Source organism: Gymnoscopelus braueri (assembly GCF_963280865.1).
Source record: "Gymnoscopelus braueri genome assembly, chromosome: 6".
Lineage (NCBI taxonomy): Eukaryota > Metazoa > Chordata > Actinopteri > Myctophiformes > Myctophidae > Gymnoscopelus > Gymnoscopelus braueri.
In genome coordinates, this window is record NC_137607.1 from 50535267 (window position 1) to 50551354 (window position 16088).

A 16088-nucleotide genomic window follows, 5' to 3' on the forward strand; every position below is an offset into this window, starting at 1 on the left:
TGCAGTGTGTCTACGTCGTAGACGGTGCCCCTCTTTCCCATCCTGGCCATTGGATTGGCTCCCACAGTGTCAGTTCGCTCACCACCAGTTCCAGGTGCCTGACACAGTGCCCAGCCAGCCTCATCCTTCTCTCACTGACCTTGTCTGTGACCCGTGGGAGGCCTCTGTAGAGATGCTGTTCTCTGTTAGAGATGCGACCCAAATCCACCCTATCTGCACCCAGATAGGGTGGATTTGGGTCATAAAAATGTATAGGTTAATTAATTGCGGATTTGGTGTGGGCGGGTGAAGAAAATACGGAAAATATTGTATGTATGTATGTGTGTATGTGTATGTGTGTGTGTGTGTGTGTGTGTGTGTGTGTGTGTGTGTGTGTGTGTGTGTGTGTGTGTGTGTGTGTGTGTGTGTGTGTGTGTGTGTGTGTGTGTGTGTGTGTGTGTATGCTAAAGCCATGTAATGCCAAACTTGTACTGAACAGCAGTTTCTTGAAAAATAAGACGTTTTCCTCTAGGAATTCTGGCTGTGGTTCCTTCACTTGGCTAGGTTCATTCATATCATGCCCAGTCCTTCAATGATAAACAGCAGATAAAAGCATATGCACATGACAGTAATTTTCCAACAAGATTATCTTTGTCCTGAAAATTGGCAGGAGAAATTACAACAATAGATTTACGTGGTGATGTACTATCCACAGCGGAGTGAGATAAATGTGTAAGTGCTGTATGCTTTCTTGTGTTCAATTAGCTCAGTATTTATGACCATGGCCCTTATGAATCCTGGATGTAGAGACAAAGAAGAGAGGGGACTCTTTTAGCACCCCTGTCCCTGTCCCTAGCCAGTACTTCCTTGCTTCACTACACATTTGGTTCAATGTTTACACTCTCACAGTTACACAAATGGATGAATTAACACTGATGTGTTTCTGTGTTGCTGTCCTCCAAAGTTGTTTCCTAACAGGATCCCTGCCACTCTAAGAACAAAAAACAGATGGTTCTTTTGGGCTACACAGTGCTTTTCCCTCTCATTGTTTGAAGGGCCACTTCAAGTTCTTTTATAAAACCATGTTCTATATCTATGTTCGATGCTATGCGATGCGAGAGTGCGGTCTAGCCAAACACCAACTCGGGACTCCTGAATCGTTGCCCTCCACACTCTCCTATCTAACATCAGGGTCTTGAGCTCTGATGTCAGGAGTCCCGAGTTGGTGTTAGCTAGACCGCACTCTCGCATTGTATCACATCGCATCGAACATAGATATAGAACTATGTTCAGTAAGACTTTACTTTGCGCTTATAACTTAAGGCATTATAACACTTGTTATAAATGTTTATAATTATGTATGACAACTTATAACACCATTTATAACATATTATAAGTGCTGGTCATAATGCATTATAAGCTCAGTGGAACAACACATTATAACTACCTTAACTTAGCTAGTTATAAAGTGTCTTTGTTATAAGTTGTTCCATACATAATTATACGAGTGACTGTTATGAAGCATTATAAGTGCAATGGATTATTATGCATTATAATGCATTGTAAATGCGATTATAATGCATTATAGACTCAACCTTTAACTTAAGTGTTTCCTGGTAGTTATGATGTGCTGTTCCGTTGAGTTTATAATGCATTATGACCAGCACAGTTATAATACTTCATAAACCTTGTTATAAGTTGTTATGCATAATTATAAACATTTATAACAAGTGTTGTAATACCTTATTACTGCATTAGAATACTTTATAAATGTGGTTATAACGTATTATAGACCCGTCATTAATATAAAGTCTTACCCTATGTTCAACGAACCACAGATTTTCCCATGGAATACCTGGTTGTTCCATATAGACTTGTATCACATGCTTCTTGATCACTTTTGAATAGATTTCAATTTAAGCAGACCAGATAGTCGATATAAAAATATGGAACAGTAAAACAGTAAAAAATAAATCAAACAAAAAAGAAACACCAACATGTTTCATGAGACCATATAGTCCTTAAAGTTAAAGGACCAGGACTACTAGTTGATGTAGTAGTGATCTGGCATGTTTAGGCCACTGGTTAGTGGCTATGACTCACAATATACTTCAACTTTGTAAAGCATGCCGTAGTGTTTTCAAGGAAGGCATTAGATACAATTAATTTCAGTATGTTATGAAAATCAACTGTCAGAAAAATCCTCAAGATAGGCAATCCAACACACCATCATTGTGCATTTTTGTCAAAGTTACATTATTTTTGTGTTTTGATGCATTTTAAATGATGTACCCTTGCTCTTATGATGACCACAAGCTGTATGAAATGAAACATAGGCCTATAGCCAACTTCCAACATCGTTCTTCACAGCACCAAGAATCATTTTACCAGTAAACAGCCTTTTTCTATATATGTAGAAACCTTTTTTTCTTAAGAGTGGTGTCAACTCAGTAGGTAGCAGCATTTGAGGTGTGCGCCCAGCTGTCCTCGTCAATTACACCCAGATGGCCTCTCCATTAATGCTAACTTCCTATCAACATTAGTGCCAACAAAGCACAGGTATGTGTCAATCACACAACAAGTCCCCAATGGGCAAAGCATGGTAAATACTAGAGTATCTAGACTTTAGTGTGAACTTGTCCCACTAAAACGGTAATGCTCTTCAGGTTCTGCTCTTAAACATTCCTTTACAAATTGGCTAGCTGTCATTGATAGATAATAGGGTCAACAGCAGCTTATAACCCCTCAAGACAACGTTATGAAATCTGATATGAACGTTCTGTAAGACAGAGGAGGAAAATCACAGAAGAGATCATTTTGAATACACAACATGAGCCATCAATTAACACTTGTTGCATGACAATAGGCTATAAATGACTTTCATAGACTCTTTTTTTCAGTTGATTTGCATGTGAAAATTAGAGGCTCCTTTGCATTTGCTTTGTTTACAGTCAAGAAAGACCATTAGCTTACTTTCATGGTGATGCCCATTACACAGCCAATAGAAAGGTGTCTGTGAGGAATGATGTGATTGAAGTTATGTTGCAGTGAAGGTTTGGCTGCTTGGACCCAGTGGTGTAAAGTAACATAAGTACATATACTCAAGTACTGTACTTAAGTACAATTTTGAGGTATGTTTTACTTTACTGGAGTATTTCCAATTTTCAGTACTTTTACACTATCCTACATCTCATAGGCAAATACTTTTACTCCACAATTATTTGAAAACTTTTGCTACTAGTTACTTTGTAGATTTGGATTATTATTACTAAACACACTAACCACTTCAGCCCTATTTATATTTCGGCCATTTGAAAATAGCAGATCTACAAGCTCACACTTATAGATCGGCTATTTTCAAAAATATTTGTAAGACATTTTGAACTTGTGAAATGGGACATTCTGCATAATGAGTACTTTCTACCATTGGTACTTTTAAAAAATATATATTTTTTATTTTTCATTTTAAATTTTTCACAAAAGTACACATACAAGCCCCCCCCCCCCCCACACACACACACATCCCTCCCTACATACATAAAGGACAGCAGAGATCAAACATAATCAAAAATAAAGGTAGGCCTACAAAAAAAGAAAATAAAAGGAACTACCTTTGGTACTTTAAAATACATTTTGATACCAATGCCTTTGTACCTTTACTGAAGTCAATTTTGAATTTTCGGACTTTTACTTGTAACAGAGTATTTCTACATTGCAGTATTGATACTTTTACTCGAGTAAAACATGTAAATACTTCTTCCATCACTGCTTGGACCCTGTTATAACAGCTCGTGGAGTCTGAGTCTTGAGGAATGTGGGATTGTCCTGCAGTCCGTTACAACCCCCTTCTCTCTCTCTCTCCTCTGTGTCCCCTCCCCTCTCCCCAATCAGACAATTCCCTAACTTTTCTCTTTTTCTCACAAGGCTGCAGTTCAATATTCAGTTCTAGGGCACATATTATCTTCTCTCAAATTCCTACTCTGTGCTCCTCGACGCCAAGGCACTCCAATTGTTGCAAGGTATTTATTGTGCATTGTTGATCATATGACAATATTTACCCATTGCCATCATAATAGTCATTGTTTTAGGAATCTGCTGTTTCATGGAAGTGTATTGGTGGATTTAAGGGGGTGTCAAATCATTTAACCTGATTGACTTGTAGCAGGATGGGAAAAAAAGTGATTTCAGTTTTTTTTTTTTTCTCTCAAAACGGGAAATGAGTGCCTGTAACGAGCGTTACATCTGCTGTCCTCCTACCGGCTTTTTGCTATAGATCTAAACAAAAAATGTAGGCCAGTCACGTTTCATAGTTCGGTTGGTTGTTTTGTTTGATTTCATTGCTTTGAACGGCTCTTTCTTTGGCACGTAAAATGGAACAAAACACGTCTTTAACTTAATTTCCCTCTTGGTTTCTTGATGCGGTCCAAACTTGTGTTTTAGTGAGCTGATGTTGCAGTTTTCCATTCATAAAGTTGCGGTGGCTTGTTGCTGTTCAGTGCAGCATTTGGAGAAATGGGGAAATACCATATGCAACAAGTTGTTTCCATAGTCATTTGAGGCCATGCAGCTTAATTGTGGCATTGCATTGGGAATGTAAATGATTGCTGTAAAGCAGTGGTTCATAAACAGTGGGTCGGGACCCATTTGTGGGTCGTGCGGGTCCATTTTTATGGGTCGTGAGTAAAAGTCCCCTTTATTTTTCTTTCCTACATTAAAAAAAAACAATTATCAATCTTTTTTAAGAATTTAAAATGTCAAAAATCAAAGACATTCTATAAATTCGTAAACAAAATGTAGTTCGTATTGAAAATAGCCGCTCTACAAGCTCACAACGCTGCACGATGCCAGGCATTGTGAGCTTGTAGATCTGCTATTTTCACTAGTTTGGGTTTAGGGGGAGACAGACATTACATTTCTCTTTTGGGTCTTGAGCTAAAAAGTTTGGGAACCACTGCTGTAAAGTAATTTGGTGATAAGCACTGTGTGCGTCTATCGTAATCCAATACAGTTATTCATTATGCCCATTCCGGATGTGACTTTATATGGTCTGTTAGTTTGACATGGTGTAAATGCTGCACGGCTGCTATAGGTAATTGATCAGGCATTTCTTTTGTTCAGGCTCGTGCATTGATCCCGCCCCCACTCGCTTCTCTTGGTGGAAAAAGTACCCATTTTTTTACTTAAGTAAAAGTATCAATACTGCAATGTAGAAATACTTTTACTTGAGTAAGTTACTTGAGTAAAAGTACAAAAGTATTGGTATCAAAATATACTTAAAGTACCAGAAGTAGAAAGTACTCAGAATGTCCCATTTCACAAGTTTTCAAAAGTGTAAATTGTATACAAATCTTTTGAAAATATCGATCTACAAGCTCATAAGTTTGTAGATCGGCTATTTTCAAATGGCCGAAATGTGTATGTAGGGCTGAAGTGGTTAATGTATATTTTGTTATAATAATCAAAATCTACAAAAGTAACTAGCAACTAATAAAGTTTTCAAATAATTGTAGTGGAGTACAATATTTGCCTCTGAGATGTAGTGAAGTAAAAGTACTGAAAACTGGAAATACTCTAGTTAAGTAAAACCTCAAAAAGTACAGTACCTCAAAAAGTACAGTAGGCCTACTTGAGAAAATGTACTTAGTTACTTTACACCACTGATCTTAACTTTGGAGAAAAAAAACGTATGGCAACCACCCCCCCCAGTGAAAAATGGACGTAGTTCTATTCATGAAAAGTCAAACGAAGTCAATATTTCTCTTGCGGATTTGTATTTTGACCTACATTTATGAATACAGAGCCCTCTTCCCTCTGTGCGTGCATGTGTTAATGTTCATCACTAGTGTTGCCAGGTTTTGAGAGAGAAACAAGCAACCAGGTCTATGAAAACAAGCCCAAAAGAAGTGAGCCCTTTAAACATATTTGGCTATTTGAAAATTGCAGATCTACAAGCTCACAACACCTTGCGATGCGTTGTGAGCTTGTAAATCGGCAATTTTCAAAAACAATCTTGAAAACAATTTGACATTTTAACAACACAAATCTTGTATGGGGGTCCCTGGCATAAAATGCTTTCAGATGGGGGTCCGCAGACAAACACATTAATTTGGGGGTTCTTGATTTGAAAATGTTTGAGAACCACTGGTTCAAACAACATTAGTTAACAAGCCCAAATAAGCAACAACTACACTTTAGAAACAAGCCCAAAAAACGCAACCCGCAACTACCAATATTTACAAGCAACTTTACAGAAAAACAAGCCCAAAGTTGCTTATAATAAGTGGACATGGCAACACTGGTCATCACAGTGTATGTGTGTGCACGTGCGAGAGAGAGAGTGCAAGAGAAAAAGAGAGGGAACTGTAGTCATGTATCTCTCATCCTCCATTAAAATGAAACTTGAGTCAGTGGGATGCGGGGCCATATATCTTTTCTCTCTTCCGAAGCCACCGGTCTGCTTCTAGCCCAGAGATAATATGGTTGGTCCCATCTTTCTTCCTGGCTGGAAGGAGGATGGCTGGAGGCTGGCTCAGCTGAGGTTGTATATCACTGGGGGCCCATACTTCAGTCTTAAAGCTGGCCTATATATGCGGAGAAGAGAAAATAAACCCCATGGCTGGCTGTCCAGTTGGATTTTTTGGCTAGTTTTCAGTTTAATAATGTCCTAATGCAGTGAGGCCAAGCATGTAAAGCCATCCTTGTAGTTTTAGTAGGCTAATGAGAAATTAATTTGATTTAGAAATGCAGACTTTCGCAAAAAGAATGTGAATAATTAATTTTGGGTTTCTAGTGGATGATCTTTTTTTAATACGAAATGGGAATTCCAGAGAAAGTCATAAATTAAGAAGATGGAGAAGGAAATCCGGAGATAGGCTAATAATTAGGTTAATTTATGGCCCTCCTTCATTCCACTTATTCCTTCCATTTCTGTCCAACTGTTCTCTCTCTAGCTCCCTCTAGGAACAATTGGCAAGTTAAAGGAAAAGTGTAGGCCTATGCCTACCTTTTGAAGACCATTATAAGCTTTAACATGGACAGTACATATGTAGGCATCAGGCCAAAAACAATCCTGCTGGACTTTGATTGTTTAGGAATGTAATGGGTATGAAGTAAAATCCTCCGTGTTCATTTAACTCTAAGAGGGTACACATTTGTACACTCTCTGAGTTAGAAATCGATATTGAACACTGTGGATTTTTAATGTGTAATGATTATTTATAGACGTTATGCGCTGCTTTGTACAAACATTATCTTAGCTGTTAAATCTTAAATATTCGTACAAATTGGCACGCCACTAAAGAGAAAGCATGAATACAGAAAGGAAGTCCATCCAAAATCAACAATTCTCCCAAGCATGGCTATGGCTACATCAGATTTACAGGTTCAGACAGACATTCATGGTACTTATATACTGACCCATGTCCATGTTAGAAAATTGTGTTTTGTAGTTTGGCAGTCGCATAAAGTCAGTGTGCAGCTTATCCCTCTGTGATCTGTTATCTGTATTGGGAAGATAAAGTTCTCATGAGCCTGCTTATATTTCAGTGTGATCAAAAGGGAGCTATGTGGAGCTCCCTCAGTTGGTCTTATTGGTCTGTGTATTCATCCCAGTTATCCTCAAAGACATAATTATGTTTGTCTTCTAGACAACAAAAACATTTTAATGTTAAGGAGTACTTCCATTGTATAAGAGCGCTACATTTTAATATTAAGGCAATTTTTGGGGGCATGTTTTCCATTACATGAAAAAAAAAAACTGAAAATATGAAGTTTGAATACAAACACAATACCAGTGGAGGATCACTACCCCCAACATCTGTTACTAAATTCTCTCATCTTCTTTCTTTTCCTGTCCAGCCCCAAGTGCACACCAGGACTTGGTGTGGATCCAGTTCTTGATCCTCAAGTCTGTGTGCTGTGCCGCTCCAGCCTGAGTCTACAGTGAACACTGACAGTGCATCAGTGTTGTCCAGGGATAAACACAGTCAAGACCGACTAATGGGATCAGTGAAGCTGGCCCAGGTGCTTCTGGGATGGGTAGCGTGGGGTTTCACGGCAGTCTGCGTGGTGGGTGCTCAGACCGGGGACGGACCATACCAAGCTAGCCGCTTCACCGGTGTCGTGGACCAGCGAGAGGCGCAGCGAGTTCGACGCAGAGGACAGGAGACATTGAGAGGGTAAGAATGAGTGTGTGTGTGTGTGTGTGTGTGTGTGTGTGTGTGTGTGTCTGGCCATCTGTTTTTGCTGAAGATGGGCATCAAAACAAGTCCTAAATGTTGCACTAAAGGGGAAGATGATCACATGCATATACCTAGTAAATAGAGTGTTAATTTAAACCTGGACTGGAGTGTAACTAGCAATGGACCTGTAAGAGCCAATGTATAGGAGTCGTCTTTTAATTTGATCCACAAATCACATCAACTGAGAGGGCACAGTTATGGTTTGAATGCATCTCAGTATCTTGAGAGAGTAGGTTTACAATATTAAATGGCTTTCCCCTCTCTGGTTTCTTGGCAAGTCTCTTTCAACTGCTGTGCTTTTCTGGGCAAAGGCCAAGCTCGCCTTATACCAAATTATGCTGCTGAATACTGCCACATTGTCTTCTCAAAAACAGCACATGTTCGAAGTTAACAGGCTGCTTGCCACACACTGCAAAGTCCCACTGCATTTACAGCAAATTGACATTTTCATGGGAAAGGGAGGAAAAAAGCCCTCCGTCTATACATCTAATGAGGGCACGATGAGAGAAAAGCGTGACTCAAATTCCCTTGAGTGTATTAGTTTGAGAAAGTAGTTCAGGACTGCCGTGGGGGAAAACCTTTGGCCCCTGCACCGTTTTTAAATTGAAGAAACTGATGAGTAAAATAGTGTGCGTGAGAGCTCATATGTGTGTTTGTTTGGTTATGTACTGTACTGTATGTATGTATGTAGTATATGCATGCGTATTTGATTTTAACAGTGGTGTATGTGTGTATAGTGTCCAGTTGAATTGATTATAGCAACATCAACATACCAACTCCCTCCCTCCACTCGTCTCTCCATCCCCCTCTCTACCGTCTCTCTTTATCACCACAGATAGTTTTTTCTGCTCCCCAAGGTGACTGGGTGTGGCATGTAGCCTATGACACTGGGCTCAAATTGCTTTTTACTGTATATTTCCCTCATTTTGGAAAACACAAAGAATGTTTTGTCGGGGGCCCATTTAGAGTGTCGGCATCAGTTATTCCAATCAGTCTCTCATCTGTCACCGCTTATGACTCCCCAGTGCCAAACCACAGGAAATGAGGTAGTCGTATCGCCCAAGAGTGGTGTGACAAGGGCCGTTTGTTTCACTGCTGTAGGTGACAAAGCAAAAGAAAGCATGGCAGTCGAAAGAGAGGGAACAAGAGAGAAAAGGGCGAGCGTTCGACATAGGGAGGAATTGGTTGCAAAAACGAAATGAGAGAAATAGCTGAACCTCCATGGAGAAATGAAATAGTATTCAATTGCTGTTCAGTAATGGTGGAGGGTCAAGGTCACTGTTCTGCCATGGATGTTTTCTCTAAAAACATGTTCATTGATGATTCCCGCTGTGTAATATAAACAGCCTTGTCTGTCTTGTCACCCAGCTTAATTAATATGGCAGGCATTGCTGCATAAATATATAAAATGACACTTGCTCTCTCTCTCTGGTACTCGAGCCAGACATTCCTTAAAAGTGACATTTTGTTCTGAAGCCAGAGCAGGCCCACCTTGGAGATAAATCGTAGGCATATGCCATGTCCAATCTCGTGTACCCAGTATCGCACTGTTCACGTGCCCACATGTCCAGCTCAAAACATCAGAGGTGCACTCTCACTGTGGTTCACTGCATCTGTGGTTCAAAAGCATTGAGTGGCAGCAAAATGGAATTAAGTGAATGACCTAAATGCACAATAATTCACATTCACAACCCCCCAGATAGACAGTGAGTGGCCAGGGGGAGAGACAGGGAGCCAGCGAAACTTGCACAATCTCATATTGTTCCCATCAAACTGTGCATGGCTTTCATGGGAACAAAACACAAAAGCCTGTGGACTTTTTCCATTACATTAAGTTCTGGAAGCCGTATGGTGTAGGAATGAAACGATCATGCAATGTTTTGTGTTTAGTTAACAACTTTAGATAGAATACCACAATATGAGAGGAAATAACTTATTGGATTAAAGAGGTTCTGACACTTAAATTTGGGTCACGTAAAGGAGATGAAACTCTGTCAGCCGGCAGAGTTCAAGCTCAAGTATTGGCTTGGTACACATTGAACTACCTTTTATTGTATTTTGTACCTATTTTATCTGAATCACCCCAACACGTAAAGGTGCAGTAAGTTTTGCTCAATTGGACTAAATGTTTTAGTTGCAGTTTAAGACGGTAGGCTACACATGTAGTAGCCTCGGAAACCCAGGCTTTTTTTTTTGTTACAAAAGAAAAAAAGCCTGGGGGAGCGATGTAGGAACGATGGTCTTGGACCTTGTTATCTCCTAACCAATCAGAATGCAGAGGGGCGTCGCTCTAAATTTGGTGACGTCAGCGTGCTCCGTGCACAGGCCGAGGGGGGGAGGGGAGGGGAGGCGGGGACATAGATTGGTGAAGCAATAGGAAGCCACGCACAAATCCAGGCGGCTGTGTTTGGGTCCGCCCTTCAAGACCATGGATTGAGCTCGTAGCCTCAGGCTACACATGTAGTGACCAATTACAACTCTCAGTCTCACTTTAGACTCAGTCTCACACTTTTATTACAGTCATTACATCACATTTCTGTACCGAATGCATGTTTTTTTTAATGTTAAATCCAATTCTGTGATTCCCCTGCAGCACTGGCAAGTAACCCTATGGGTTCACAAACCCCTGGCTGAGAACCCCTGAGTTTGTACAGTAACGGGGGTCTCCCCATCTCTCCATCTCTTTATTAAACAGAAAATAAATGTTCAGATCAGGATACCAATTTCACCCAATCAAAACTCATACAGGATACAGGATAAACAAGTGAAATTGGAAGTGATGAAACAAATAAATGAGCAGACAAAATTGGAACTGGAACACAAGCTGATAAATGAAAAGTTATTTTCTGTTCACTAAAGAGCTGAAGAGACGGGGAGACCCCCCTCTTTAAAAAAAAAAGAAACACTCTACACAGCAATGATTACTATCGGAATAATAGAGCTTTAACTTTTTAACAAAAGGCCTTTTGTTTTAACCAGAGACTAATCCCAGCTGACCAGAGCAAACAATCCAAATTTGATGAATTTGTTTCCAATTATAATTTGACCCGGGTTAGCGAGGATCAATTGTAGTTCCTCTGAACTCGGGTGAAGTTAGTCATCTCCTCACACGCGTGTTTCATCTAACCACATCTGGAAGGAAGCAGTGGGGTAATCAGACCACAAGTTTGTGATGAGTAACACTGCTAAAACCCTCAAACATGCGTTGGCTGTTTGATAAGACCTTTCTTAGTGAGGGCCTGTGGTTTCTTAAGGGTCTCTTTTTAACTCGAGTTTTACTTCAACTCTTTTAGCTTAAAACTTACAGCACAATGCGGCAGCCGCAGACGTATGCCTGTGTCTCGGTGCTCTCATCATAGAGTTTCACTAATCTCAGTGGACCATCGCTAACGCAGTATGGGTTTCGCAGATTCTCTGTGTGGGAGATGGAGAGACGTTGGTTTAATGATGGTCATTATGTTGGCCTTGAGCTGGGGAACTGTGTTTATTTGCTGGCTGGAGCTCCACATCCCCCTGGTCTGTCTCTGGTAGCAATGGGTCTGATGCTGACTGACTCTGATTTATTGGCTCCCAAAGCACACTGTATCCTGGCCTTGGTCCACTTTCGGATTGGAATCCGATCAGACCTGAAGATGGCTCGCTAACATGTTGGTTGGCTAGCTGGATGACTGGCCGGCCTTTCGGCTGGCACTTTGTTTGTCTGTCTCACTGGCTGTCTGGCTAGACTGACTGGCACTTTGTTTGGCTCGCTGGCTGGCTCGCTGGATGACTGAGTGCCTGGCTGGTTAAGCTTCATGGCTGGCTGACTGACTGGCTGGTTGGCTGGCTGGATGTATTGGAGTTTAACTGGTTGGATGTTTGACTGTCTGGATGGCACACAAAAAAGAAAGCCACAAAAGATGGAGTTCTCTTGTGTTTTGTGCGCACATGCCATAGCTACTCCAGGGAGTCACATTTTTTTTTTGCCTAATAAGTTCTCCTGTATGCGAGAGCTTTTTACAACCAGATCTGCTGCGTTCAACCTTCTTATTAGGAGAGCTTATCTTGGCCCAGCTCTGCTCAGGAGACTGAGGAGAGATGCCTTGGCTACGGCTGGCTATTCTGGCAGACAGTCAACCTTAAAGCAGAGAATTGCATACAGCCTCTCAAGTGGCATCCAGGATAATGTCAATACCACCCCGTGGGCCTAGAAGCGGTCCTTCGCTCACCGTCCCTTGAGAGGTTGCCGTGGTATATTATGCCTAGCCTAGGTTAAAAGAGAATAGAAGAATTCCCCTGTCTAGGATGTCACAGTGAGAGAACCTCTTTTACTACATGCACAGTAAAAATCCTCAGTGTTTATTTAACTCTGAGAGTCTACAAATGTAACCAAATTGACACAAAAGGGTCCACTTAGGGTTACATTTGAACACTGTCTGAGTTACAAATTGATAAATGAACACAGAGGATTTAACTGTGTGTCTGTGAGTATTTTGACGACTAGAAAAAATGATCCCTTACTAAAGGTTTTAATTTAGATGAAGGCACATGGATGTGTGAAAGATAACAAGTTCCCCTTTATACTGGAAATGCATAATTTTACTTTGTCTGTTGTTTTTGCATATGTTCAGACTTAAAGCTTCAGCAGGATTAGCCGTTAAGACAGGAATATCTGGGATTGCTCATGGGCATGTGGTCTATAAATAATGTGGTTAATGTCAGAGTCGATGACAAGATTTAGCCATTTGACCAGCCTCATATGATGAAGTTACACCCAAACAGGCTTAGTTGGGTTTGATTTACTATAATTTCTGTGAAAGTCTGCACATCATTACAGATCACAAACAACATTATGTTGGTCATAAAAACGGATTTCTTTTTATGGAACGCAGGAAAACAAAGTCAAATATTTCCTCTGAGGCTTATAAAATACTCCCAGGCTACTTCTGGACTGTGATATAACTACATTTATAGAACTGGAACCATATCTTCATCTCTCACTTTCTCCCTCTGTCTGTCTGTAAAGTAATTGTGTGTGTGTGTGTGTGTGTGTGTGTGTGTGTGTGTGTGTGTGTGTGTGTGTGTGTGTGTGTGTGTGTGTGTGTGTGTGTGTGTGTGTGTGTGTGTGTGTGTGTGTGTGTGTGTGTGTGTGTGTGTGTGTGTGCGCGCGCCTGCTTTGTATGAACACCTCAGATAGAACACCAGGTCCAGGCACTGCTAAGGGCAGCAATACACAACCGTCTTTCAGAAGGGGTCAAATGCCATGCAGAACACCTCTGACCTATGACCAGTACCCTGACACACACACGTTCTTCCACCTGGTCTGTCTTCGTAGAAAAAGCCTGTATAGTCGTTTTCCAAGCCTGCACAGTAATGTCCTTCCTTGTAGCTCAGTGGGGGCCTGCTTCTCTGAACTGCCGTAAACTTTGACCCCTCTGGAATCCCACTTGTGAAGTTGACCCTCCGGCCTTTTTAGAACTGTTGAGTTTGCACTTTCCATCACAAAATCCCTGGTCCATTTCTTTACACTTTCAGAGTTACATTCACACTCACAGTACGGATTTTACTGTGCCCAGGATTTGGCTTCATAGCCTCTTATAGAGCCTTCCTCTTCGTGTTGCGAGAGGATATTAAAATAAAAAGGAAAAATGTGAAAGTAGGAAAGCTTTCGAGAAAAGCTGAACAGAGTAAGAGAGCTGAAGCAGTGAGATCCACACAGCCAAGTCATGTGGTTGTAAAACGGCAGAAAACACGAGTTCCTGAAGCTATATCCTTGTTGTTTACGGCTCTTTTCATTTTGCTGTGTTTTTTTTACCTTTTTGTTAAGAAAAGGCTCCACAAATATAGTCATTTGACCCCACCCCCCACACGCCCACATGTCTGAAAATTGTCCCTTTGCCTTTGTTTGTAAAAACTCCCTCCCTACCGCCCGCCTACTGTAGCCGGGTTCACACTAAAATGGCCATTTGTCTTCTGGTCTTTCCTGGATGAGGTGGCAGCCGCGTTCCTTTTATTGCTATTAATGACCGCTAATGAGCGCGCCACGGGCTGGGGGACGACTTCAAAGGCCGCGACCCGGTCACAGAAAAGTTAATCTCCTTTAGATTGAGCCCCAAAACCAGCAGGAGATTTCAATATTGAGGAAAACCCCTGGGGCTTAAGCTTTCTCGTTTGTGTCTGTCTTTCGTTCTCTTTTACTTCGTCTCTCACTCTCTCTCTCTCTCCCTCCCCCTCTCTCTCCCTTCCCCATCTGATAGGAGACCAGGTTGTGACCTAGAGTGTGTTTCCCAAACTGTGGGTTAGGACCCATTTTTGGGCTGTGGACCCGTTTTTATGGGTTGCGAGTAAATATCCCGTTATTTTTTGTTTACTTCATTCTGTTTTTAATTATTGTTATATCAAAAGATTTTAAAAAATCATAAAGAAAAACAAATTCAAGCATTTTTCTGAATCATTTCATAACTTAAAAAAAAATCCGTAGAAATTCCATTAAAAAAGAAATAAAGAAGAAGTAGTGAAAATAGCCGATCTCAGAGAGAGTCTCGGGGTAAAACGTTTTGGAACCACTGACCTAGAGAGGAAAGAGGAAGGACAATCCTATGGAGACAGAGCGAAACAACAGAGAGAGAGGGAGCGGTTGAGAGAGAGAGAGAGAGAGAGAGTCAGAGCGTGCGAGGGGTAAGAGAGAGAGAAAAGCAGGAGAGAGAGAAAAGAGAAAGGATAACAAACCAGAGCACCTCTGGGTCAAACCCCCTAATCCCTCACTTATTGACGTCCCCTGGGTCTTGAATAGTGGAAAATCTTCCGCCGCTATTGGAGAGATAGATCACAGAGTGGGCTGGTTTCACCCCCCATTAAGTACAGGAATGCTGATCTCTCGCTCTCTTTTTTCGATCCCCTCCACCTCCTCGGGCCTTTCAGGACTCGACTGTATGCACCCCCCCCCCTTCCACCCTCCCTCTCCAAAGGGTCTGGCCTCTCATTGCTTATGTCGCTCTCTTCTCCGTTTCCATATCTGTTGCTCTGTTTTCCGCTCCCCTCCTCCTCCTCCTCCTCCTCCTCTCTGCCCCCCCCCCTCCTCCTTCCCCCTCTCCTCAACATAAACTTGTTTTCCTTTCCCTCCCACCGATCCCCTGCTCCTTTCCCACCATGCTGTGCTCTCTCCTCCTGACCGCCATTCCTCTCTCACACACCGGCTTCGCACCCTCTCTCTAAAATCAACTGTCACATTTCAGATCTTTACCAATTTCTCCCAAAAGAACATCTCGATACTCGCTCTCTTTCTCACAGGCCCGCGTAGGCTAATTCGGGCTTAGCTGAACGACTGTGTTGCGCCGAAGGAAAATGCCATAGCTTTACCTGGAGAAAAGACTCATCGACAAAGTATTCGACAAAGTACTTTGATGAAGCACTCAACCACACGATGAACCCTAGCGTGTCCCTATTCTGGCCATTATCGATGTTGAGGTATTTGGTCAAAATATTGTGATATTTGACTTTGTCCATATTGCCCAGTCCTAGTTTCTGCATCTCTCTCTCTCTCTCTCTGGCTCTCGTTGTCTCTGTGTGTGCCATCTGGTTATGTGGTTGGAGGTGTGGCCATCAGAGATCCAGACCCCAGCTGTCAACCTCCCCGGTGACCGCCTGGAGTAACCACGGTTACAGTCTGGTGTGGAGGAGAGGGAGGTTATCTTGTTTCACACAGGAGGAGCTGGAGAATGTCATGCCATCTAACTCTCATTTTCCAACTTTAGCTCAGGCAGTCTGCTCTCCTGCACTAGACTATCCAATTATGGTCTTGCACGTTTCTTTTGCAACTCAAACCCTAATGCGGCTTATTGTTGAATTGTTGTTGAATAGTGAGTTGTCTTGAAGCCTAATGTCTGAGGA

At 41.6% G+C, this 16088-nt stretch overlaps 1 protein-coding gene across 1 annotated transcript in view; it reads left to right on the forward strand.

The window, feature by feature from the left end:
• Positions 1 to 3889: 3889 nt before the first annotated feature.
• fbn2b (fibrillin 2b) overlaps positions 3890 to 16088 on the forward strand; it is an 86930-nt gene continuing 74731 nt past the window's right edge. Inside the window, exons 1-2 of the mRNA XM_080430992.1 lie at positions 3890 to 3998; positions 7837 to 8156. Coding sequence (XP_080287118.1) covers positions 7978 to 8156 — 179 coding nt within the window. The 5' untranslated portion in view covers positions 3890 to 3998; positions 7837 to 7977. The remainder of the gene's footprint in view (positions 3999 to 7836; positions 8157 to 16088) is intronic.